Source organism: Trachurus japonicus, chromosome 2, assembly GCF_045865225.1.
Source record: "Trachurus japonicus isolate A0001 chromosome 2, Traja_1.0".
In the NCBI taxonomy this organism is placed as follows: domain Eukaryota; kingdom Metazoa; phylum Chordata; class Actinopteri; order Carangiformes; family Carangidae; genus Trachurus; species Trachurus japonicus.
The window spans coordinates 15,191,959-15,219,049 of record NC_140908.1 but is presented as its reverse complement, the minus strand read 5'-3'; the positions used below and the strand labels follow the sequence as shown (position 1 = coordinate 15,219,049).

General features: G+C 42.6%; 1 protein-coding gene across 1 annotated transcript; it reads right to left on the bottom strand.

Moving 5' to 3' along the window:
• Nucleotides 1–7,671: 7,671 nt before the first annotated feature.
• On the bottom strand, nucleotides 7,672–25,615 carry atp1b1b (ATPase Na+/K+ transporting subunit beta 1b). The gene is made up of 6 exons (XM_085802679.1): nucleotides 25,374–25,615; nucleotides 21,770–21,898; nucleotides 13,543–13,698; nucleotides 12,008–12,192; nucleotides 10,696–10,779; nucleotides 7,672–8,333 (listed from the first exon to the last, which is right to left on the bottom strand). Exons 1-6 carry the CDS (start codon nucleotides 25,462–25,464, stop codon nucleotides 8,073–8,075), a joined length of 906 nt encoding a protein of 301 aa, XP_085658805.1. The 5' UTR covers nucleotides 25,465–25,615; the 3' UTR covers nucleotides 7,672–8,072.
• Between the last annotated feature and the right edge of the window lie 1,476 nt (nucleotides 25,616–27,091).

Sequence of the window (27,091 nt, the reverse complement as noted above, 5' to 3'; positions counted from 1 at the left end):
AGTTGCTTCATGTGATGCTGCACTACTGACATCTAGTGTCCAGAAGTAAAAACAACACTACTGAATGAGGACTACACCTGCTTTTATCATGTGTTATCATGACATGTTATGTTTTATCACCTAATTTTTTTCTCAGAACACCAATTTGTAAAAAGAAAAAGAAAAAAATCTAATTTTTGGCCCATGCTAAAGCCTAATACTTTGTCATTTTAAGGACAAAAAAAAAAAAATCAATATTGATTTTAATGGAGATGATAGGCAATATTTTTCTAGAATCGGCTTCTATTTTACAGAAAGTCCAGGGCCGTTGCTAGGAATTCTGGGCCCCCTTAAAGAACACTAAAGTGGGCCCCTACCCCCTAACTTGTCCAGTTTTTTTTTTCCCGACTACGTATGTATTATCATTTTTTATTTAGCCTACTTTGTTTTGATGCTAATGCAGCATTACTATGAGTACCGATTAGTCATTGTCTTTTGCAGAATAATTCAGTCATACAAAGATTAGACTACTGGGGGTTTTTATGGGCCCCACTGGGCGCTGGGCCCCTAGAATTATCATCATCACCTTTCTCCCCTATACAACGGCCCTGGAAAAGTCCACAATCAGTGTATGTGCAGGTGGTTTCATGTCTCTGGACCACCAACCAGTTGCGATCACAAATCCTCCAGGAACATCCATGTCAATTCTATTCAATTGACGTGGATGTTCCAATGAAATTTGCTGTACTGCTAGATATAGACCAGTGTTTTTCAACCTTGGGGTTGGGACCCCACATGGGGTCGCCTGGAATTCAAATGGGGTCGCCTGAAATGTCTAGTCATTGATAAAAATATTTTTCAACTAATTATTATTGTTTTTAAAATTATGATTAAAAACACCACACACAGTCTTAAACAACTGTATTCTATACTTTCACTTACTCGAATATAGATCAAGTTCAAATAAAATGCAGCATATAAAAATATCTGAGCTGGCGGCCATCTTGATTGATGGGGGTCGCTAGAAATTTGTGATGTCAAAATGGGGTCATGTGCCAAAAAGACAGTAATAAATACAAATACAGGCCAATAAATACATAAACAAGGCATTTAAAGTTATCCCATAATTGCACATTTTTGTGCAATTTGTATAATTGGGATTTGTAATGAACGATTCTCAATATGGTTCATGACATGAAACTTGAAGCTGGTGACCCTCTCAACTTCCTGTTCCCCGACGATTAGGGGAGCGTTGTCGCCACGATGTCTCTTGGAGTCAATAATGAGCGCTTCTGTCTTTTTAAAGCTCAAAGGGACTCAAGCTTGACCCCCGATAAGAGGTTTCTGGTGAGTGCTGTGGCCTCGCTCCTCATGGTGTTTACCCATTTTCTTGGTGACATGGCCACAAACACAGCATCATCTCAGACTGATGGTCTTTAGTCACACAGACGCGGTGGTGTCAGGGAACAGAAAGAGCTGTTGTAAGCTGTTGAAAGGACGGCACATTGTCCCTCTGTCTCAGCAGGAAGTCGCTATACAGTAGCCTTTAGTTCCAAATGCAGATGTGACTCTATTTAGTCCTTTGAATACATCGCTTAGCATAGAAAACCGCACACAGTTGGATCTCTGAATTACATCCTTGGCACCTGGAGCTTTTGTGGCAAAGAAAAATGTCATTTTATTAATTTATGATCAGCATTAATGATTAGGTCTATACTGTCATCAGATTGTGAATTTGTGAATTTCCCCACTGTGGGATAAATAAAAGCATACTTTACTTTACTTTATTGTCAGTGCAGCACAGCTGTGTGTTGCTCCTGCACTTCAAGACACTGTCATTAAATTTTAACTTACAGTCAGGGCCGTTGTATAGGGGAGAAAGGTGATGATAATTCTAGGGGCCCAGCGCCCAGTGGGGCCCATAAAAACCCCCAGTAGTCTTTGTATGACTGATTTATTCTGCATAAGACCCTGACTAATACTCATAGTAATGCTGCATTAGCATCAAAAAAAAGTAGGCTAAATAAAAAATGATAATACATACGTAGTCTAAGAAAAAAAGTGGAAAAGTTAGGGGGGGGGGCACTTTAGTATTCTTTAAGGGGGCCCAGAATTCCTAGCAACGGCCCTGCTTACAATTGTTAAAAGTTGCAAATCTCTACCGTGCATCTCTCAATGCATGGTAGTGCACTGTTTTTTTTTTTGTTTCAAAATCACCTTGATATCCAGCAAATCACCTAGCAACTTCCAATCGCCAACACACGATTTGCTCGCTGATCGTCCCCAGACCTAATCCTCCATCTCTCTCGCTTCCTTCCTGCTTTCTGTGGCCTCAGTGGTTTCTAGCGTCACTGAAAGCTGCCTCGACCCGAGCTTCATCTTATTTCACCTCCATGTGAATGAGTCAATGAACCATTGAAAGGTCAAAGGTCAAAGGTCAAGGGCAGGCTGACCTCGCCTGGTGGACACAAACATCTCCCCTTAATGGAACTTCTTCAGCTGTGGCCCCCCAAGAACAAACTGATCACATTTGAGTGACAGTTAAACTTAGCATCTCCAGAGCTCTTCGAGGGAATCCCTTCAAATTTAGCACAAATGTCCAGTTGGACTCAAGCATTGGGTTTTGTACACACTAAAAAACGTTGGGTTATCTCTGTAACCCAATTTCTGAGTTATTGGTGTTGAGTTAAATTTTTGGGTTATTTTTCCAGAGTGTAACCCATTTTCAGGGTTATAGGGCTATGAATTTAACCCAATTCCTGGGTTGTTAAAGTAATTGGGTTATTTTTCAGTGAGTAACCCATTTGTTGGGTTAAGGGTTGGGCAATTGACCCTTTGCGTAAGCCCCGCCCCCTTGGTTACTGTTGCTACGCCGGGCAAGCTTTCACTCCCAGCCATGCTCCTGGCAGTATTTGGTATCGATTTCAAAGGAAATATCAGCAAACTGTTCTGGATAAACTGTTCTGAGATAATAGAGAGAAGAAGTCACAAAGATCATTCAGAGTTTTCAGTGACGTGTCTCGCGCAGGAGGATAAAACATCTGTTCAACGACACGACTGGACAATGTACAGAGCAGCAGTAAGGACCGGTCATTTTACCGTCTATCAACCCACGAAAACTTAGCTCATCTCACTGGTCATGAAACGTTGTCAAACTGCAAGTTTTTGGGCGATTGTGAACCACATACAGCTTTCGCTGCTGTTTTTTTTCTCCCACCGCTGTGTCAGTCAGTGAAAGCAGTCCCTGCCTGGAGGATCCCTCGCCTAAAAGCCCAGGTAAAAGCCCTAAAAGCCCAGGTAAAAGCCCTAAAAGCCCAGGTAAAAGCCCTAACAGCCCAGGTAAAAGCCCAGGTAAAAGCCCTAAAAGCCCAGGTAAAAGCCCTAACAGCCCAGGTAAAAGCCCTAAAAGCCCAGGTAAAAGCCCAGGTAAAAACCCTAAAAGCCCAGGTAAAAGACCTAAAAGCCCAGGTAAAAACCCTAAAAGCCCAGGTAAAAGACCTAAAAGCCCAGGTAAAAGCCCTAAAAGCCCAGGTAAAAGCCCTAAAAGCCCAGGTAAAAGCCCTAACAGCCCAGGTAAAAGCCCTAAAAGCCCAGGTAAAAGCCCAGGTAAAAACCCTAAAAGCCCAGGTAAAAGACCTAAAAGCCCAGGTAAAAACCCTAAAAGCCCAGGTAAAAGACCTAAAAGCCCAGGTAAAAGCCCTAAAAGCCCAGGTAAAAGACCTAAAAGCCCAGGTAAAAACCCTAAAAGCCCAGGTAAAAGACCTAAAAGCCCCGGGTAAAAGTCCTAAAAGCCCAGGTAAAAACCCTAAAAGCCCAGGTAAAAGCCCTAGAAGCCCAGGTAAAAGCCCTAAAAGCCCAGGTAAAAGCCCTAAAAGCCCAGGTAAAAGCCCTAAAAGCCCAGGTAAAAGCCCAGGTAAAAACCCTAAAAGCCCAGGTAAAAGACCTAAAAGCCCAGGTAAAAACCCTAAAAGCCCAGGTAAAAGACCTAAAAGCCCAGGTAAAAGCCCTAAAAGCCCAGGTAAAAGACCTAAAAGCCCAGGTAAAAACCCTAAAAGCCCAGGTAAAAGACCTAAAAGCCCAGGTAAAAGTCCTAAAAGCCCAGGTAAAAACCCTAAAAGCCCAGGTAAAAGCCCTAGAAGCCCAGGTAAAAGCCCTAAAAGCCCAGGTAAAAGCCCTAAAAGCCCAGGTAAACGCCCTAAAAGCCCAGGTAAAAGCCGTAAAAGTACAGATGTCATTTCGGAGGTGAACATATGGTTATCCCCATATTTACACTTGCTGAAGTCGAAAAGAAAGTCCGTTCGTATCTGAACATCTCTATATTGCTGCCGCCGCCGCCGCCACCGCTGTAGTAGCAGCAGCAACAACATCCTTCTCTACAAACAAATGTTTTTCGTCCTAGTCTCAAAATGTGTCCACAAAAGCAAACGTAATGACTCACTGCGGAAAGCTTGCCAGGCCCATAGTTACGGTTGCTAACGTAGGATTGGACAATAGCCGTTCGTGGGAGGAGTTGGCGAAGGGTCAATTCTGTGTGTCTCTGTGCGCTTTATACACAACCCAATAGTTGGGTTGAAAATAACCCAATGTTGTAGTTAGCATGACCCAACTCTTGGGTTGAATATTCAACCCAAAAGTTGGGTTGAAAATAACCCAATGTTGTAGTTAGCATGACCCAACTCTTGGGTTGAATATTCAACCCAAATGTTGGGTCAAAAAAGAATAACCCAACCTGTTTGGGGGGTTTGTCTTTATTTGAACCAGCAGTTGGGTTAAAATTGGGTTGTTTTTTAACCCAACTGTTTTTAGTGTGTATGTCAAAGGTCAAAGATTGGCTAAAAGAGGATCAGGAGAAGACTTTACTCCAGTCATGTTCCCTGTCAGAGCAGCTTTACCCCCACTTACCTCACCTGACATATTAAATGTGAATTAAATCAATTACTGTGTGAGTGAGTAAAGGGAGGATGAATTATTAATAAGAGCACAGAGAGTTGGCCGGTTCCCAGGGGGTCAGTGGTGGTGAGGTGGTGAGCTGGTAATGTGCAACCCCCCCCACCCCCCCACCCCTCCCCCTCGTTGCCCCTGGAGACCTGACACCTGAAACCCCATCCCTCAGCGAGCGCCGTTGTAATCACAGAGCCACCTGATCCCCACTGAACGGTCGACAACAGGTCAGCGGTGAGGGGCGGGGCCAGAGGCAGGACAGGAAGTGGTTTATGTTTTAACACAGAAAGATCTGATGTTAAAGGGATAGTTCAACATTTTGGCAAATTGGCCCATTGCCATAATCCCTATAGTCATAATATAATATGTCAGAATGGTGGAGCAGAGCCGTGAGCTGCTCAGAGCACACAACATTACCAGACAGAGTTGTTTTAGAGGGAAATGCAAAACCACTGATGTGCGTTGCCTTCAGGGACAGTTTTTCATCAAGCAGACTCGCGCCCAATTCCAATTCCTCACGGACTCACTGACTTAGAGGCGCGTTCACGGGAAGTCCGTGAGTGTGTGAGGGCTGTTCCGTTGTCATATCATCAAGTCAGTGAGTCAGTGAATGAGCCCTTACTGCCCCCCCCCCTCCTTACCGTAAGTCAGCACCGATGCTGACTTTGGGTAGGGGAATTACCCACAGTTCATAGCGTTGTGAAGTCAAACCATAACACATGGGATGCCGTCGGAACGCAAGTGTTAAAAAAAAAAAGAAATTAACACAAGTAGTCAGAGAGAGCTCCGCCAGTCTCTTTATTGTTAATGGACAGGAGCCAAAAAAAAGGAATAAATAAAAAGAAAAGAAGAAGTTTCCTGTCAGTATTAACGTGCAGTTTGTGATTATTGATGATGATTTGATCAGATCTGATCCAGGAACATTTTGTTTTGAGTCCGCCTCCCTCGCACACCTTGTGCGTATTGAAAGTACAGTAAATTTATCGGTCCAAGGGCGGAGTTAAAAACATTTTGTTGTCAAGGTAACGTGTCGTGAGAGTGGGTAAGTGCTGTTCCATTCATGTTTACAGCATCTGGACCCTCACACACTCTCACACTCTGTCACTTACAGCTGACGTCACTTAAGTCAGTGAGGGTTCAGGGCTTGAGTCTTTAGGGGGCGGATTGGAATTGGGGGTCTGTATTTCCCTCTAAAACAACTCTGTGTGGTAACGTTGTGTTATTATCTCATAGCGTGGTGAATGCGCAGGTCACAACTTGTCCACCAGAGCGTTGTGGAGTTGTTGGATTGTGTATTTGATGAGTTTGATGATGAGGGAAACCAAGAAATCCCATTAACCACCATAGTGTAGCTCTGAGCAGCTCACGGCTCTGCTCTGTCGTTCTAAAAATAGCTTGCAATGACAAATAAAGGTAACGAACCTACTGCTATGACTATAGGGATTATGGCAATGGGCCAATTTGCCAAAATGTTGAATTATCCCTTTAAAGATCCTTCATTCATTACTTTTTGGCCATATTGGAAAAAGTCCCACAATTCAAATTCCTTGCCTCAGTAAAATAATTATGTTATTCTCATTGCTTATTCTAGAGTAAGTCCTTACGTGTCCTTTACTAACTTCCTTGACCTCATATAAGTGCTTTAAGATGTTTTTGGACTGTTCCTTTAATCTGTGACACATCGTCGACACCATTTAAGACGAGACACATCACAATGGTTCTGTAGACGAGCGCATGAATGAATGAACAGAGGAGACAATAAAGGTCCATTATGATTTTATTCGTTTCTATCTTTGATTGAATGACAGAGGTGGATGAACAGATCGATCCTGTGGAAGGTTAAAGGTCTGGAGACTCTTCCTCTTCCCCCTCCTCCTGTTCATTCTGCACCAGCTACATTCATCATGGCTAAAACACAAATCGAGAGTTGACCAGTGAAAAGCTGCGAGACGAGACACTGATGATGATGATGATCCTAGAAACCAGTACTGCATTGCTTCCGATGAAGACTCTCTTCACTTTGGTTTTTTTGCATTTATACATGACAATATTCTGCAAAGAAATAAAATGTACAACTGCATAAATATAAAATTCTTCCACCATGTTTTATTAATGGCTCAAACATTCAGAGGTGGTGGTGAAGCCGGCAACACGACAAAACACCTGGTTTAGCACCACTGCCTTAATTCACAGCAGGCCGCACAACGCACAACTCTACATTCAAGGCTAAATCAAAAAGGTCAAAAAGGCGTGAAAGCAAAAAAAATAAAATAAAATAAAAAAATAAAATAAAACCCCGGCACACAGGAAGTGATTCATTATATTAAAAGCACAAAAAAAAAATAGAAGAAAAAAAAAAGGAATCCCAATCTCGATCAGCTGGAAAACAAACAAGAAGAAAAAAAAGGAATCCTAATCTCGATCAGCTGGAAAACAAACAAGAAGAAAAAAAAGGAATCCCAATCTCGATCAGCTGGAAAACAAACAAAAAGAGGACAAGAAGTTCCCTGGAGTGCAGCTTCTCCTCGCACACACCATCTATATCAAGAGGTGGAGTGTGTGTTCATGTCACCAACACACACGCACGCACGCACGCACACCACGCACATATCTTGCAACTGCTAAAGCTTGCTCACGGAAGACTATGAGTAGGATGTGGTTTTCTCGGTTGGTTTTTTGTTTTTTGGAAGGACTAGTGCAACACTCTACAGAAGCCACATTCACTCACTCTTTCACTCTTTCTTTCACTCGGCAGCAGGTGGGGAAGCGACATAGCTCGCTACGCGGCGGCGCACATGAAGTACACTTTACTTTACAGTGGTGATGGATGTCCCAATGGCTCGTGGAGAGAGAGAAGTCTCTGTTACAGCTGAATAAATATTTATTATTATTATTAGACCTATTGCTACTCTTCCTCTAAAATTACATCCTAAATGCGGTAGACAGAATTGATGAAAAGCTGATTACACGTCGGTCCTCTAGCAGGGTTTCTCTCATCATTATTCATTCAAGACTATTGTGATTGACTTAACCGCTAACGCCTACCGCCCTCGCCGAGCGTCTTCTACGGTAGATGGGGGGGGGGGGGGAAAGAGGGTGGGAGGGGGGTGGGGGCGGTCAGACAGACAAAGTGCTATGGCTCATGATCAAAGTCATAAATTGCTGATCTGGAACTTGATATCAAAGCGTCCCTGGTAGCGGTCCTTTTCGCTGTAGCCGATGTTCTCGCCGTACACTTTGCACTCGATGCGCAGCTCGGTGTTCTGAGTCAGGTTGGTGAACTGCAGCGCCACCAGCGGCTGCAGGTACTGCGGGTGCAGCAGCTTGCCGTAGTACGGGTAGTACTGCAGGGGGAAGCCGCCCGCGATGCCGTAGTACTTGATCTCGCCGATCTTCCCGGCGTCCTCCTCTCTCTGGAGGGACAAAGAGACGTGGTGTGTGAATAAGGGCTGGGCGATACGGCGATATTAGATGGTGAAGGATTAGAGTGTGTAGACCAGAGGTGTCAAACTCAATTTAGTTCAGGGGCCAAATTAAGTGCAATGTGATCTCAAGTGGGCCGGACTGGTAAAATAATAGCATAATATCCTATAGGACGAATCTCCTTGTTGTTTACAACTACTTCCGGGTAGAAAACCAGCATTCGAACAATAGTGACGGACGAGAGTTTCGTTATATATATATATATATATATATATCTACTTTTTCATGTCACTATATCACCGTTTAGACTAATCTGATGTCTGTAAAGTTTATAAAACCAATGATTGGACAAACATTACTATTTACGTGTGCACATGTTTGTAATTAGTCATGGTTATCATAGATTAGCCGGGCTAACGGTTAGCTAGCTGTTTAACTTTAATAACTCAGTGACTCAATAAACGCTCCATGAAAACATATTTTCTCCAGTGGATATCTGAGTTCCAACATGACTGAGCTAACTGGAGTAGTTTCATGTCGTGTCCCACAACGGGAGGGTTTTAACAGCTGACGTCCTGCTGTTAGCTTAGCTACCGTTAGCTTAGCTACCGTTAGCTTAGCTACCGTTAGCTGTCCCTGTCAGCTGAGCCACTGATGCTTTCTAGACACTGTGATTCCCCCAAACTGAATAAATACAACACATAGCAACACAAAACACACACAGAAATAGTAATGTTTCTTCAATCATTTCAGATTTGTCTAAACGGTGATAGGGCCTGAAAAATATGATATATATATAGCTAAACTCTCGTTCGTTACTATTATCTCATTCAAATTACGTGCTGGTTTTCTACCCAGAAGTAGAATGTAAAGAACAAGGCGATTCGGTCTATAAATAGCCTAATAAGAACTCTTTTCTCTTTGTTTTAGTGCAAAGAAGTGCATTATTAAGATGTTTACATTACATAACTATCCTATTACAAAACATATTATGACCAACCTGAAATTTCTTGAGAAAAATACATGCAATTTCAACAACATAATGCCTCTTCTGTCTTCTATGTAATTTTTAAATCTGGTAAATTCATCCCGCGGGCCAGATTGGACCCTCTGGCGGGCCGGTTTTGGCCCGCGGGCCACATGTTTGACACCCCTGGGGTAGACGATCTGCCAAAGTGCAGAGATCGTAGGATCGTCTGGGGCTCATTCTATAAACTGCTTCTCTATGTTCTCTAGTTCTCTGCTTCTCTAGTTCTATGCTGCAAAGCGCAAACAAAGGACATTTGCAAAGTTTGCTAAAAGAGATAACAACAGTTACTGTAGTTTGTATTTTTATTTGACCCTTTTCAATCAGCTATTTAGTGTTTTGATACTTAAAATCCTGTTAAAACGACTGTGTTGAATAAAACAAACAGTAATGTCTTCATTGATATTTTACTTTCATGTTTATTGAAAGCTACCCTTTATGTTGCAAGAGTCCACTTTATCAGAGTGTTGTTGTTTACCTTTTACTATGTTTACGTTGTTTGCACATGTTGGCAAAACTGCAACTATTTAGATTAAAATCTGTTCAGAAAGGTTCTTTGGCCTAAATTGTTGTTTTTCTTTTTTCGATATAAGATCGTGATGAAATCGAAATCATGACTTCATTTAAGGGAATTAGGGTTGCAAAGGCGCGGAAAATTTCCAGTAAATTTCCAGAAACTTTCCATGGGAAGTTAAGCTGGGGAATACTGGAAATATTCCAAATTGGAAACTTTCCATGGGAATTATGGAATTTATAGGAATTATTGGGAATTTATGGGAATTAACTGGAAGTTGGGGGTAATTTAAACAAACTGTATCATACCCAAACATAAATGTAATTTTTTATCATAAGCAGACATCCATGCAAAATAATACAATTTTAAAAAACATATGACATTTCAACAGATTTATTTGTGAGTAGAACTTTATCATTCTTGTATGAACAATCATTTCAACAACAAACATGAATGCTGACTAAAATATTACTATATATATTTTACTACGATGGTATCTGATCATCTGCGAACCTCCGACTTTCATTCTTGATCAATGAAAACATTCTTGCCAAGTTTTTTCGCTTTTGTCCGTCTTTGCGCCGGTCCAAGAATTTCACCGTGCGCACAGAGGCTCATGGGAAATGTAGTGAAAACACTTTCCGCTTTCCATAGATATTCAAGTGTACTTGCATTAAATCTGGTTGTTTTAGTATGCTACAATATATTTTTCACAACTATATTTAAGTTTCCTGTTAACCTGGCCAACCTTCAATTTTGTAAATTTCTGATTTATTCCCTTTTATTCCCTTTTATTCCCATATGTGATTACCTTGTTGGTGCAGTAGAGGGGGATGGTGTTGGGCTGCACCTTGGGTTGAGCCTCTTCAGGGATGCTCTCATTGGAGCCAGGAGCCTGCACAGAGAAGATGCATAGATGCATTAGGACCTGGACTTGATTCAGCACTACAGACGGCAACACTGACATTTTATTTATTTTATTTAACCTTTATTTTACCAGGCAAATTGCTTGAGATAAAAAAATCTCTTTTACAAGCATGGCCTGGCCAAGAAAGCAGCAACAAGATATACACACAAAGAAGTGAGGACATCTGTAAGACTACTACACCAGTGGTTCTCAACATGGGGTCCGTGGGGGTTGTTTTTTTTTTGAGAATTCTTTTTTTATTTTTAGAAATTTTACCACTTTTTCTAGATTTTGTTTTTCGAGAAGATTTTACCACTTTTTTTTCTAGAAAATTTTAAACTTTTGTAAAAAAAACTTTTTCTTTGAGAATTTCACCACTTTTTTCGAACAAAGAAAAGTTCCTGCACACACATGGCCAACTTGCAGAAATGTATTGCGACGTTTCGGTACTAGACCTTTACATTTAGCTTGTATAAGGTCTAGTACCGAAACGTCGCAATAAATTTCTGCAAGTTGGCCATGTGTGTGTGGGAACTTTTCTTTGTTTAATTTGGACTTAATTGTCATCCTCCGACGCACCTAAATAGATGTGCGAAGAGTTTTGCTTTTTCTGAATCCAACACTTTTTTCAAGAAATTTCTCTATAATATTTATAATAACACAACACATGCAAATAAATGTGCAACTGTTCTGTTGTAGGACTAAAGTTGTGTTCCTCACTGCAAAAACTCAAAATCTTACCAAGGATATTTGTCTTATTTCTAGTCAAAATGTCATTTCTAGTCAAAACAAATCTCATTCTACTTAAAATAAGACTCATCACATTAAAAAGCAGCTTGTTTTTAGACACTTTTTACTTCTTTCAAGCAGATTTTCACTTGAAATAAGTAGAAAAATCTGATAGTGGAGCAAGTTTTTCTTTCTTATTACAAGCACAAAAAACTTGCTTTCACTGGCAGATTTTTCTACTTATTTCGAGTAAAAATTTGTTTGAAACAAGTGAAAATGATCTAAAAACAAGTTAATTTTTAGGTGATGTGTCTTATTTTAAGTGGAAATAGATTAGTTTTGACTAGAACTGAGACATTTTGACAAGAAATTAAGACAAATATTCTTGGAAAGATTTGGAGTTGCAAACTGAGCTTAGTGGACAGACTTGAATGATTTTCTCGATGCGTCTTGTCACGACTACGATCCCATTTTTAAAAAAACTTGCCCGTGGACGGAAGTTGACGATCCGGTTCAGCTTCACGATCACGCACGGTTTTCCTTCCTTGAAGCCGAAGTCGCGGTCCTCGATGCCGGAGCAGGGGCCCAGCAGGCTCCTGGGGAAGCGGCAGGCCCTCCTGATGCCCGTCTCGCTCTCCAGGTCGCCTCGCTCCTTGTAGGGGCCGGGTTCATCTGGAGGAGGAAGGGGAGGGAAGGGTTAGTGAGATCTAGGACCCGATCTTTTAAAGGGATAGTTCAACATTTTGGCAAATTGGCCCATTGCCATAATAATCCCTATAGTCATAGCAGTAGGTTCGTTACCTTTAATTGTCGGTGCAAGCTGTTTTTACGCTACGGAGGCTCATGGGATTTCTTGGTTTCCCTCATCAAACTCATCAAATACACAATCCAACAACTCCACAACGCTCTGGTGGACAAGTTGTGAGCTGCACATTCACCACGCTATGAGATAATAACACAACGTTACCACACAGAGTTGTTTTAGAGGGAAATACAGAGACTGTTGATGAAAAACTGTCCCTGAAGGCAACGTGCATCAGCGGTTTTGCATGAATTTCCCTCTAAAACAACTCTGTGTGGTAACGTTGTGTTATTATCTCATAGTGTGGTGAATGTGCAGCTCACAACTTGTCCACCAGAGCGTTGTGGAGTTGTTGGATTGTGTATTTGATGAGTTTGATGAGTTTGAAACCAAGAAATCCCATAATGAGCCTTCGTAGCGTAGCTCTGAGCAGCTCACGGCTCTGCTTCGCCGTTCTAAAAATAGCTTGCACCGACAATTAACCCTCCTGTTGTCCTTATCTGTTCCCTTCCTCCTTCCTTCCTTCCTTCTTTCCTCTTTCCACAATCCTTTTCTCCTTCCTTCCTTCCTTCCCTCCCTTCGTCCTGACTTCTTCTTCCTTCCTCTTTTGATCCAATTGACCAATCTGTTCCCTCCCTCCATATTTATTTCCTTCCTTCTTTCCACAATCCTTTCCCCTTTCTTCCTTTCTTCCTTCCTTCCTTCGTCCGTCCTTCTGCTTCCTTCCTTGACCTAATCTGTTCCTTCCCTCCATTTTTTCTTTCTTTCCTTTTCCCCTTCCTTCCTTCCCTTCGTCCTGACTTATTCTCCTTTCCTCTTTTGATCCAATTGACTCAATCTGTTCCCTCCCTCCATATTTCTTTCCTTCCTTTTTCCTTCCTTCCTTCCCTTTGTCCTTACTTCTTCCTTCCTTTTGACCCAATCTGACCCAAACTATCTTACCTCCATTTTTCCCTTCCTTCTTTCCTCCCATCCCTCCCTTTGTCCTTCCTTCCTTCCTTCCTTCCTTCCTTCCTTCCTTCCTTCCTTCCTTCCTTCCTTCCTTCCTTCCTTCCTTCCTTCCTTTCATCCTTCCTTCCTTGACCCAGGAGGACAACAGGAGGGTTAAAGGTAACGAACCTACTGCTGCTATGACTATAGGGATTATTATGGCAATGGGCCGATTTGCCAAAATGTTGAACTATCCCTTTAAGGAAACCTGGCCCCGGGGTAGAACCCACCTCCACAGTCCTCGTACTTCATCTGGTCCCTCTGTTTTTCGTCATCGTAGTTGTTCAGGAAGTCCCTCAGGGCCTTGGTGTAGGGCAGGTAGGTCTCCACGTCGTTGAGGCTGAAGGACATCTCAGTCTTATCCGAGCGCGGGGTGTGTGAAAGACCTGCAGGGACAACACAACACACACTCAACACACCTTTTCTCAACCTTAAAGGGATAGTAGCATTTTTTTTAAAGTGGGGTTGTATGATCTACAAATAGCCCCTAAGTACTTTAATTGCAGTAGAAGAAAGAGAAAGTTCTACTCACAAATAAATCTGTTGAAATGTTTTTTAATTGTATTATTTTGCATGGATGTCTGCTTATGACAAAACTAAATATTTGCATTTATGTTTGGATATGATACAGTTTGTTTAAATTACCCCCAATTTACAGTTAATTCCCATAAATTCCCAACAATTCCCATAAATTCCCATCATTCCAATGGAAAGTTTCTGGAAAGTTTCCGGAAATTTACTGGAAATTTTCCAGCCCTTTGCAACCCTACTTCTCTCTAACAAAATAATCAAATTAAAGGGATAGTAGCATTTTTTTTAAAGTGTGGTTGTATGATCTACAAATATCCCCTAAGTACTTTAATTGCAGTAGAAGACTCTCTGCACTCCTCCCGTTAGCAACGCCAGCCCATAATAGCCCTGCCCAGAGATTTACAACATACAGTGTTGTGAACAGACCCAAAGAAACGGCCTATTTTCACGGCCTAAAAGAGGTTTTAGGGCTGGCGTTGCTAACGGGAGGAGTGCACACTGCAAAAACTCAACATCTTTCCAAGAATATTTGTCTTATTTCTTGTCCAAATGTCTCATTTCTAGTCAAAACTAATCTCTTTCCACTTAAAATAAGACTCATCACCTAAAAATTAACTTGTTTTTAGATCATTTTCACTTGTTTCAAACAAATTTTCACTTGAAATAAGTAGAACAATCTGCCAGTGAAAGTAAGTTTTTTGTGCTTGTAATAAAGAAGAAAAACTTGCTCCACTATCAGATTATTTTAAGTGAAAATCTGCTTGAAAGAAGTAAAAAGTGTCTAAAAACAAGCTGCTTTTTAATGTGATGAGTCTTATTTTAAGTAGAATTAGTTTTGTTTTGACTAAAAATGACATTTTGACTAGAAATAAGACAAATATTCTTGGTAAGATATTAGATTTTTTGCAGTGCAGAGAGTCTTCTACTGCAGTTAAAGTACTTTAGGGGCTATTTGGAGATCATACAACCCCCCACTTAAAAAAAAAATGCTACTAGGAACAGGAGCAACTTTTTTTTTTGTCAATTTGTGCTGATGTGAAGACGACGAGTATCAATGTCAGGTCTGATGTTGGGTCCAGCTGAGTCGGCTTGAACCCGGTCCAGACCTGAAACTAAATAGAAAGCTAATGCTGACTAGAGATCAGCACATTTCATGACCCATAATGCACCTGCACTTGAACCCTCTGGAGACATAATAACAGAGCGGCTAATCACAGCGCCGCACATGCTCAATGTGACCTGCAGAAACCCCCCCGGCGGACCCTCTCGCCATGGCAACGATGATGCGGTGTTGTTGACACAGGGGAGGCTGCTCTGGGACCGGGATGAAGAAGTCGCATTTCCAAAACAAAAAGGCAGCAGCCATGAAAGCAGAGGAGCTGCTGCTAATCCCCTTTGCTGCTGATTATGAAAGCAAGCAGCCGTTTTAATTATATAAGATGAGATATCTTCAAAACTTTGTCCTTGACCTTAGATCCAGATGTTTAGAAACTATTATAAATCGCCTCACACTTTTACAGCTCCTTGTCAAATCTGTAGAAGCTCCGTCGAGGCCGTTGCGGTATCAAGAAAGATTAGCTTAAAAAAAAAAATTATAAAACGTAAAAGGTGAAATCCTGCGATCTGATTGGTTGTTAACCGTGGTATAATGAGCATATACCACGGCTACTATTCTAAAGCCTTATCACAGCGTAGGCTATCACTCCGCCTCAGGCACGTATGATGGACTGTTGCAGTCTGTAGCAAAAGACAGCTGATGTTTTTACGATGTTAAAACTGTAGTAAAGTAGTGTAACTGACATGTTGAAGGTGAACTTTGACCTCCAGAGGGTTAACAATGGTAGAGGGGACTGAGCAGTGACAGAGCTACTTGGAGCTACAGTGGGTACTAGTTTCATTTGGACGTTTCCCTCACGTAACGCGTGATTCACGCGTTGCGTGAAATTGTAGGTCACACTGTAGCCACTAGGTGGAAGCATCGTACTGAGATGCAGCTCAAAAGATTTTGGGGTAATTCCACGTTTGACCACAACGTAGCTGCAATGGAGAGTGGCGCTGTTCATAGGCCATAGGTACTTCATTTGCAGCTGTGGTCGAGAGAGCTAGAGAGTGGATGGAGAGAGGGACCGCTACGCCGGTCAATCAGATCAATGTTGTTGTTTTTATTGTTTCACAGTGGTTACAGTAGCCTACGTTCAACAGGATCAGTGGTTCTCAGCCTTTTGGGGGTCCCCTGCATATCTTTGATCTCTCCTGTAGCCTGGCTGGGTGGCTCCAAGTTTGAGGAGCGCCGGGTCGATTGATACACTTTTCATTAAACGTCTTTTTCAAAGATGATGTTATGTACACAAACATTTGTATCATGTGATCAACAACTCACATGTGTATTCTCTTAGTTACAAGTGTAATTTAACACATATTGGATGATCGCGATGATAACTTTGAACATAAGTTGACATTTGTCTCAAACGCCCCACCTATGCGGGTCGTTAGAGACACAGAGGAGGGACGGTTGAAACAGCATGTTTTAAACAGAAACTACTGTCATTACTCTCGTTTTTATGCAGCATATCAGACAACATACTAGTGTACTCGTCATTGCCAAAATGTCACATAATTTCTCACAATATAAATAGGTCAAATAAATATTTTTGTCCCGTGCGTAATTGTCAGGATCCGCATTTCGATTAAACTCGCCTTTCTTCTTTTGTACGAGTTGTTGGACGACTGCATTTTCATTTTCATTTTCATTTCATTTCATTTTCCCCTCACTTTGCTGAATATCTGTTGATTCATGTCATAAACACGTTTTGTTCATTAAAAATATCTGGTGTTTATTAAAAATATGTTGTTCATTCAAATCGGTTGTTGTTCATTGCAAAACAATAGGGTATTAATTCGGTGATTTATATACATATTTTGATCGCGCAGTGTGACCACAATCACTACGCACGGTGGCGTGAGGGACATTTGAAACAGCTGTATCAATCGTCCCTGCAGCGACTACTGACACTTCAACCTGCATCCAAACATTTAGCATACTGTATCTGTCGGGTGCTGTCTCTTATCCGGTACAAAGTGGGAGATGACAGAACTACTTTAATCGAGGGAAAGCTACATTGTTGCGAGTTGACTCCGGCCGGCGTGTGCGTCTGTGAATATTATCGTTTGTCCCGGACTCCCGGTCATAGTTATCTCAAGGAAATTTAAATCGAATGCAACTGGACTTGGTTATTTGTCTGGTTTCTGAAGCTTACGACTTACACAAATGAAACATTCGATTTCTGGGCATTTATAGCCTACCTCGGGCCGACAATAGCTTATTTTTTCTTCAATTATTGTTTTCATCTACAGTTATATTTATCATAATATGCCCAATTCGGGAGGGAGAGAGAGGGGAGAGAGTGCCGCGGTCACGTTACATAATGTAAAGCGGCGTTCACACCGGACGCGATAGACGCGAATATAATCGCGCCAGACGCTTTCATCGCGCCGCTTGGTCATTTTGGATCATTCGCGTCCATCGTGTCATTCGCGCTAGACGCTCCGCCCGTTCATTTGAAAACCGGTCTCAACCTGCTCTCTTTCCACGTCAATCATGGCTGATATCACCACCGTTGCTGCACTGTACTACTGCTGTACAAGTCTCAGAAACACCGGAAAACCACCCGCCGTCCTGTCTGGGTTCACTGTGTGTGTGTGTGTGTGTGTGTGTGTGTGTGTGTGTGTGTGTGTTCACTCTGTGTAGAAGACGGCAGCGGTGCCCACACACAGCTCAAATACAATCAGCTTCTCCTTCATGTTGTTCTGAGTGTAAACAACCGTACAGAGAAGTGACGTCGTCGGCTTGAACTCGGCGCTGATTGGATGTCACGGCGCGATGCCGCCTGAAAAGTTCAATATTTTCAACTTTATTCTCGCCGCTTCAGACGCGCCGCTTCATTCGCGCCGCGTCTCATCGCACCAGACGCTCCATTTGCGCCGCCTCCGCCTGAATCGCGTGTCATCGCGCCATTTACATTGATTTTCAATGTAGAGTTGCCGCTCCATTCGCGTCTATCTCGTCCGGTGTGAACGCCCCTTAACAGTTTCCAGAAAAATACAAAACAGGATATTTATTCATGTTACCATCTGTTTAGGTAGATAAAGGTCTCAGTCACATTTGAATAAAAATAATGCAATTAGGCTAAATATCATAGGATCTTTTTTTTTTTAAAGATAAGCCTATTTTATTTTTAGTTCCATAATTCAGAGATGATTTTCACTTAACGAAATGAAACGAAACAATGAAGCCTACAGTTTTGTCCTCCGGCTTATGAAAAGTGTGAGGAGAGGTAGCTACTGTAAGAACCGGTTTTTCTAAGCTGACTGAACAGCTGTGTGAAGTTATGTGGGGGGCAGGGCTGAAGTATCCACAAGCACACCTATTGATCAGAGATAAATGAAGGTGATAATGTGTCGCTGATGTTTCTAAGCTGGTCCTACAGACCGCTGCATATAAGCCCCACTGTAGCATTTTCACCCAGCCTCGCTTTCAATAAAACACACACTAGCATTCTATAGCCTAATTGCAATCAGTGAAATATATGAAATCAATATAAAACACAATTTAAATATGAGAGTTGCTGTTGCTCTAGTTTAATAGCGCTGCAGCTGCATTTGCCGTGCGCCCCTGTCTGGATGTGAACCTGTGTCTGTCTATGTGCGGGCAGAGATCAGAGATGGGGTTTTTTTTAATAACCATATATGGTCAGCACGTGCATAATTAAGTAGCCATGTGCTCTGTGCAGCGGCAACAAAGTAACAACAAAGACAACGGGCAGAATGATGCTTCGGCGGACCTGCCCTCGCTTTTGAGGTCGGTTGTGAGAAAAATGCCTACTGTCCAGACAGCTGTGTTTTTTTTAAAGCACCCCTGCATTACACAAACACACACATACGGTATATATAGCCGCACATATAGGCTATAGCCTATCAGTGATCATAATAATGATGATAAGAGAAAATGCATTGTTCACTAAAACTGCACGTTGGCATCCTGAAATAAAATCTTTGCTTACAGTGAGAGCTGCTCTACTAAGTGAACTATACCTTTCTTGCGTTACTAATGTTATTGTGTCTCGAGTGTTTCAGAGTCGCCGGCTGTAAACCAGCTGACCCCGACTGACTTTTTTTTTGCGGTCACATCAGCACGGCTGCATCTTCGGTCGCGGCTGCTGTGGCATTAGCCCATATTGCCCTATGGCCAGTCCGTCCCTGTCACTGGTTGTTTGTGTTGTCTGTCAAAACATGGATGAATGAAACCTATATCCACACATCTTGTAGCCTATTTCTATCGAGGGAAAGTTATTTCAGGATATCCTGTTTTATTGCCCAGCCCGAAAGTGGCATAGGCTATTGCCCGTTCATTCATGAGAAATCATCCAGCTACACTCTCAGTCAAACAAGGTGGGGAATGAACACTACTGTACAGTAGTTGGCTCATTTTAAAAACACACCGGCAGCATCACCCACTGAGTTAATTAACTGCTGTGTAGAAAACCACGCTGTGGTCCGTAATCGCGGTGCAGATGGGTGTGTTTGGAGCTGACAAGAGGATCGATAAAAGACAGTGAGACGTATAGCTGCCGTCGTTACATTTTTCTCATTGAAAAACTATACTGTATTATTATTATTATTATTATATTGCATTCCCCATTCGTGTTCACTGCTCCGTGCTGCTGTCTTATAGAGGCGATCTGCTGCTCACAGATGCCACCTGGCGGTTCTTTGGGCACATTGCAGCTTCTGGTGAAAACACAATTACTCCTCCACAAAAAATCCGCGTGAGCCTCCCGTGACTCACGCGTGAATCTCGCGTGAAACCGTCCAAATGAAACTAGTACCCACTGTAACAGCTGGACAGCTGGGAACAGCTTTTTATTGGATAATAGGGGAGACCGGGGTTGGTTGGCTACAGGGGTTGGTTGGCACACCCCTGTTTTCTGGCCTCCTGTTGGTCACAGACTCACAAATGTGACATCAAAATGATCATCTGTTTGAGCTGCACTTATCTAGTTTGTTAAAACATCTGAAAATTACTCACTTTTTTGCTGAGGGCAAAAAATCTGTTTTTTAGTACCAAAAGTAAAAAATTGCCCCCCACAGTTAAAGTGTTATAAAATTGCTTTGGATAAAGATATTGTAAATGTGTTACCTTCAGTTTGTAGAGATAGAAATCATCTTCAATTTGATATGAAACTTGAAAGTCTTTGATGAGTGATGTTAACTGGGCAACATCATATATTCACAAAAGTGGGTTTGTTTTGGTCGGGGTTGGTTGGCACACTCATGTCGGGGTTGGTTGGCACACACAAACCAACCCCAACATGCAGTATACATATATTAAATGTGATTTAACATAATTTCATACAATTCAGTGCACTGAGTGCAAGAAATTATATTGGTTGCTTCATCCATTCATTTTTACATTGTGCCAACCAACCCCGTGTCGGGGCTGGTTGGCGCAGTATGATTTTATTCATAAATAACTTGATTTTAGAATATAACTGTGGACATGGAAATGTGTTTAGTTAAAGCTGACACCTTAACCTTTCATTTGATGCTGGTTTGAATATTCTCACATAAATGATGCGAGAGTGCTACGGCAAAGAGTGAAAAGTGTGCCAACCAACCCCGGTCTCCCCTACGTATTTCTGGTTGAATAAAACTACATGAAATTGATGCGTATCCCTCTTTCATATTGCCTTTATTGGTAACCGTTTTATAAAAGCAATATATCACTCCAGTCCGTGGTCTATGCTCATTCTACCACTCTGAGGGGGAACAACGCCCCTTAGTGGTAGAATGAGCATAGACCACGGCCTGGAGTGATATGTTGCTTAAAGGGATAGTTCAACATTTTGGCAAATTGGCCCATTGCCATAATCCCTATAGTCATAGCAGTAGGTTCATTACCTTTAATTGTAGGTGTAAGCTATTTTTAGAACGGCGGAGCAGAGCCGTGAGCTGCTCAGAGCTACGCTACGGAGGCTCATTATGGGATTTCTTGGTTTCCCTCATTAAACTCATCAAATACAAAATCCCAAAACTCCACAACGCTTTTGTAGACAAGTTGTGAGCTGCACATTCACCACGCTATGAGATAATGACGGAACGATACGAAACGGAGCCGTTTTCGAGGTAAATTCATACAAAACCGCTGATGCGCGTTGCGTTCAGGGACAGTTTTTCAGCAAGCAGTCTCCGTATTTACCCTGTATTTACCTCGAAAACGGCTCCGTTTCGTATCGTTCCGTCATTATCTCATAGCGTGGTGGTTGTGCAGGTCACAACTTGTCTACAAAAGCGCTGTGGAGTTTTGGGATGTTGAATTTGATGAGTTTGATGAGGGAAACCAAGAAATTCCATTAGCCTCCATAGCGTAGCTCTGAGCAGCCAGCTGCTGCGCTCCGCCGTACTGAAAATAGCTTACACCTACAATTAAAGGTAACGAACCTACTGCTATGACTATAGCGATTATGGCAATGGGCCAATTTGCCAAAATGTTGAACTATCCCTTTAAATATCTTCAATCTGAGCTTCAAAACTTGTCCTTGACCTTAGATCCAGATGTTTAGATGTTTAGAAACTATAATAATCGCCTCACACTTTTACAGCTCCTTGTCAAAGCAGCCATCATGGAGCCGACAGCTAACGGAGAGGATGCAGAGTGAATGTGGGTCGGGTCAGATCTATTTGGGTGAGCTCAGCTGCCAAACTAAAGAATCGTGTCATTTGGGTGTTTAAGATCCGCTCAGAGTGTAAATGATACGTCCACCCAGGAAAACAAGATGAGATCACCTCAACAACACAACATTAAAAACAAAAAGACTGGTTTTTTTGGACAGGAAGTGTGTGTGTGTGTGTGTGTGTGTGTGGTCTCACCAGGGGGCGCCACTCGGTCCTGCCAGGTGGGTTTGTAGTTGCTCAGGGTGAGCAGCAGCGCCTGGATGGTGCCGATGAAGATCCCCGCCAGGCATCCGTAGAAGATGATGTAGAAGACGATGATTCTGACTGCGGGGGAGAAAAAAAAGAGTGTGTGTGAGTGTGTGTGTGTGTGTGTGTGTGTGTGTGGTTTCTAGTGGTGACATCACAGCATACATACAACAAAAGCAGAGACTAGACTAGACTGCACTATGATTAGTTAGATTCACCGGCGCACAATTCGACCCTAGACGGTACGCAAAGATGTACAGTAGACCTCTGATGTAATTTCTGAAGATCATGGGCATTCATCAGGCCTGTTATTAAGCTTAAATATAATATTAATATGATATATAATTAAAATATAGGCCTATTATAAAGTAAAACAGGTGAGCTGTCATTGAAATCAGCTGTCGGGACCAAAACCTGACCGTAAACATGTCTAGTCTGATGATGGTTGGTGCTATGTATGTGCCACTGTGCTGCGCCGAAAGCAAATTCTGTCGACTTGTTGTGCCGTCTTTAAATAATAATATAACATTTATAAAGATAAATGGAATGGAATGGGAATCCTACTGTAAAATTTAACATTTAACATGGGAGTCTATGGGGATTGACTCACTCTAGTGGTCAGTAGAGGAACTGCAGGTTTTGGCGCTAAAGCTGAAATATTCAAATTATTGGAGGTTGATTACCTGTGTGTAGGGTTGTTTATTTCCAATAAATTTCCGATAAATTTCCAGAAACCTTCCATGGGAAGTTAAGATGGGGAGTTTTGGAAATATTCCAAATTGGAAACTATGGGAATTTATGGGAATTAACTGGAAATTAGGGGTAATTTAAACAAACTGTAGGCTATCATATCCAAATTTTCCATAATCATTTTCAATAATATAATATTTTCAACAGATTTATTTGTGAGTAGAACCTTATCAAGTTGTAATTCTTGTATGAACAATCAATTCTTTTACTGAACAACAAAAACATGATGAATGTTGAGTAAAATGTTACCTTCAATTTTGTAAATTTCGGATTTGTTTCCGTTTATTCCCATGGAAAGTTCCCAACTTTGAAAATTCCTGGGAATTTTGCAACCCTACCTGTGTGTAATTTAAAAAAAAAACACGACTAATAAATAGCCTAACCAATCACGACAGTCTGATACCCGTCTCCATGGCGATGCCCCGCCCCCCCTGCAGCTAACTTTTTACTACAGTGTTATGAAAACTCAGGACTTAGGTCAGACCGCACCTTCACACTTCAAACTCCGCCTTCATTTACATGTCAGCTACACACTCACACACAGAAAACAATGCCAGGGTGTGTGTGTGTGTGTGTGTGTGTGTGTGTGTGTGTGTGTGTGTGTGTGTGTGTGTGTGTGTGTGTGTGTGTGTGTGTGTGTGTGTGTGTAGCAGAGTGTGTGTAACAGTGACTGATCCTTGTGCTTCAACCACCACAGCTGAGTGACAAAGAGCTGCAGTGTCGGGACCAGAAACACATGACATCCAAGTGTCAAGAGGATTTCACGGCCTCATAAGACCACGGATGGAAATCCAGAGGCGATCCAGACTAAACGTAGACCTGAACCCCCGACCCGGGTGTCAATAGTTACACACAGTGATCTACTTTTAATAAGCAGATGCAGCAGAATCTGTTCAGACTCTAAGAGATCATATTTAATGCTCATCTGATGTTGGACATGTCTTTTATAACTTCTATTGAAAGGCAGGAGACACGTGAACACATGCAGTTGTAATGCTCCTCCTCACTTTCTGATTATTTGCTCCATTTGCTCTGAATGCAAAGATATCAGTTTCTTATTAATGTGGCCTGATGCAGTGAAAACACCTTGTTTTGTTTTGTGGGTCTTTATTTTGTGCAGTTTGATTTGATTTATTCACTTTAGTGAACATGTTCTGAATGCAGAGATGCATTAGAAGTCAAACATATCGTTTTGTTGGTCTCCATTTTGTGCAGTTTTGATATGACATTATTTTATTCACTTCGGTACATGCAGTTGTCATGGTAACTCCTCAGTTTCATTCATGTGCTCTGACATGCACTTAAATGCTCAGTAAAGAGATAAATGAGTTTTTAAAGGCTTTAAAAAAACAAAATCTTGGTTTGAATTGTATAAAAGTGCAGCCCAGAGTGAGACTAGAGACTCCTTCATCCTCCAAGGACGTCTGTCGGTCGCACACACACACACACACACACACACACACACACACACACACACACACACACACACACACACCGGCGTGCTAAGTTAACGCTGCTCAAGTCTCCTCTGTCGATGCGAAAAAAGGGGAAGGTACAAAGCCGGCATTCAGAGTCAGAACAGGACAGGACGAAGGCTCAACAACAGTGGTGGCCATTGTGTGTCCATGTGCATGTGTGCAGATTACAGGAATGCATGAGCAGCTTTCTTTCTTTCTTTCTTTCTCTAATCGATTCTCAGCATGAACATATATGAACATGAACATGAACATGCAGCTGTAGGATCAGTGTGAAGTGAAGTGAAGTGAAGTCCAGAGCTACTGCAGGAGGGAGGAAGAGGAAGGCAAAGTCAAAGAGGTCACACAACACAACACGAGCCGAGCCGCTCATCCACGACCATCAGAAGAACCCGAGTCCTGGTGTAAAACCTGACACCCCCCCACCCTCCATTCCCTCCCCCTCCTCCCCCTTCTCCATCTGCAGTAGCGTAAACCTGGTAACACACATGATCATGAGCATCAGCATCACTGTCACTGCGCATGGCACCACACACTCTCAGATGACCCCCACACAGCAGCAGCAGCAGCAGCCATGCAGTCACTGAGACAACATTAAACCCAGGTGTCACTTTGACATTGAGGAGGTGTGGGGGGGGGGGGGGGAGGGAGGGAGGGAAGAGGAGAGGAGAGGAGACAAGGACATGAGGAGACGAGGAGATGAGGACATGCGCAGTGTCGCTAGCGGAGGAAACAGGAGAAGAAAGGTCGGTCGGTCGCTGCTGCGCTGCTGCAGTCAGTTAATCAGTTGTATTGTCCCTTTAGATTACAGAGTGACACCTGATTACAGCCACCCGACACCACCGCGGATCGATACGTAGTCCTCCGCGTCGGCTCCTTCCGCCGCGTCCACAGGGCCGGATCACCTTGACTCACCTTGGGACTATGATGCATTTTTAACCCCTTCGATGCCCCTGATACTAAACTACTCCTCTGTCTCTGTCTCTCTACAGCACAACTTCACGTCATTACACGCACATCAGCTGCGTGTGTGTGTGTGTGTGTGTGTGTGTGCACCGCAGCGGCTACACACCATGCATGCACAATCAGACACTCACACACACATTTTTTTACACACACACCTGGACAGCCGCTCTCTTTCTCTCTCTTTATCTATCTATCTTGCACCTGGCTGATTAATAGGAATCGGTCCCACACACACACACATACATAGGCTACACATTCGCATACACTCACACGCACGCACACACACACACGGATGCTGCAAAGTCAGATGGAACAGGTGCGCGCGGAGGGGAAGGAAGGTGTGTGATAGGCTGGTTACTCACACCAGCTGCCGCCCGTGCGCCCCAGCAGTTCCCCCTTGTCCGAGTCCCACAGGAACTTCTTCCAGCCGCCGTCTTCTTTATTCGCAGGCATCGTGACTTCTTTTTCTTTTTTCCTTTAATTCCTCCTCTCTTTTTCCTTTTTATATGTTCCCTTCCTTCCTTCCTTCCTTCCTGCTGGCTGGTGGTGGGTGTGTGTGTTGTGTTGGACCTCCTTCCCCTCCGTGCTCCCGGTATCAGAGGAATCCAGCCGGTGCTGCAGGACGACTCCCGAATTTATAAACCGTCTGTTCCAGCTTTGCTCCGCCCGCTTCAAACTCTCCACAAGTTACCTCCGAGGAGGGAGGGAGGGAGGGAGGGGGGGGCAGGAGGGGAGGGAGGGGAGGGGACAGCGGCGGCTAATTAGCGCGCGGAGAGGCAGCAGCAGCGTGCGTAACTGTGACGTCAGGAAGACGGACAGAAAGAGCCTATAGAGGAAGAGGAGGGGGGGAGGCGGTGTATAATACATATGTATATATATATATGAGAGGCTGTCTGCAGGTAGCACCTTACACACACACACACACACACACACACACACACACACACACACACACACTGCAGTCCTGATGTCCAGTGTTTTCCTCATCATGGAGGATGGAGGTGGTGGATGTGGTATCAGGGTCCTGCTGCTGTAAACTCTGGATGCATGATGGAACCAGAATTCATCTAGATCCAGATGTTGTCATAATTCAACATCTGATCAAGTTCTTGCCCCCCACCCCGACTCCAGAACTCCAGATTGACCCAGAACCCAGATAAGACCATAGCAACACACAGGGCCGTTGCTAGGAATTCTGGGCCCCCTTAAAGAATACTAAAGTGGGCCCCTCCCCCTGACTTTTCCAGTTTTTTTTCTTAGACTACGTATGTATTATCTTTTTTTATTTAGCCTTCTTTGTTTTGACGCTAATGCAGCATTACACTACAAAAACTCAAGTATCTTAGCAAGAATATTTGTCTTATTTCTAGTCAAAATGTCATTTCTAGTCAAAACAAATCTCATTCTACTTAAAATAAGACTCATCATATTAAAAGCAGCTTGTTTTTAGACACTTTTTACTCCTTTCAAGCAGATTTTCACTTGAAATAAGTAGAAAAAATCTACGTATGTATTATTTTTTATTTAGTCTACTTTGTTTTGACGCTAATGCAGCATTACTATGAGTATTAGTCAGGGTCTTATGCAGAATAATTCAGTCATACAAAGGTTTTTTTGTGGGGCCCTATCATCACTTTTCTCCCCTATACAACGGCCCTGGCAACACCAGGCTGAGGTGTTTCAAGCAGGGGCGTAACCACGCATTCTTCGGGGGGGGACATGTCCCCCCTCCATATTAGGGCAACACCGATCCCCCCCTCCCTAATAATGTATAAAAATATGTGACATACATTCTCCTTTTAAGAACCAGCTGTTAACGCATCCATCTCTTGTTATTTCAGATTTATTTTCCATTTAATTCTATAGTTTAATTTATTTGTTAGGGAAAACACCCCCCTCCCAGCTGTGTGTTGGTAGCGCAAGGCATATTTCATATTTAACAAGGTCACATAAACATTTTTAATATTACATGTTGTCACAATTCAACATCTGATCAAATTTTTGCCCCCACCCGGTCATCAGTCATCAACATGAGATGATATCACATCCATTCATATCAAATCACAAAAAGCTATAAGCT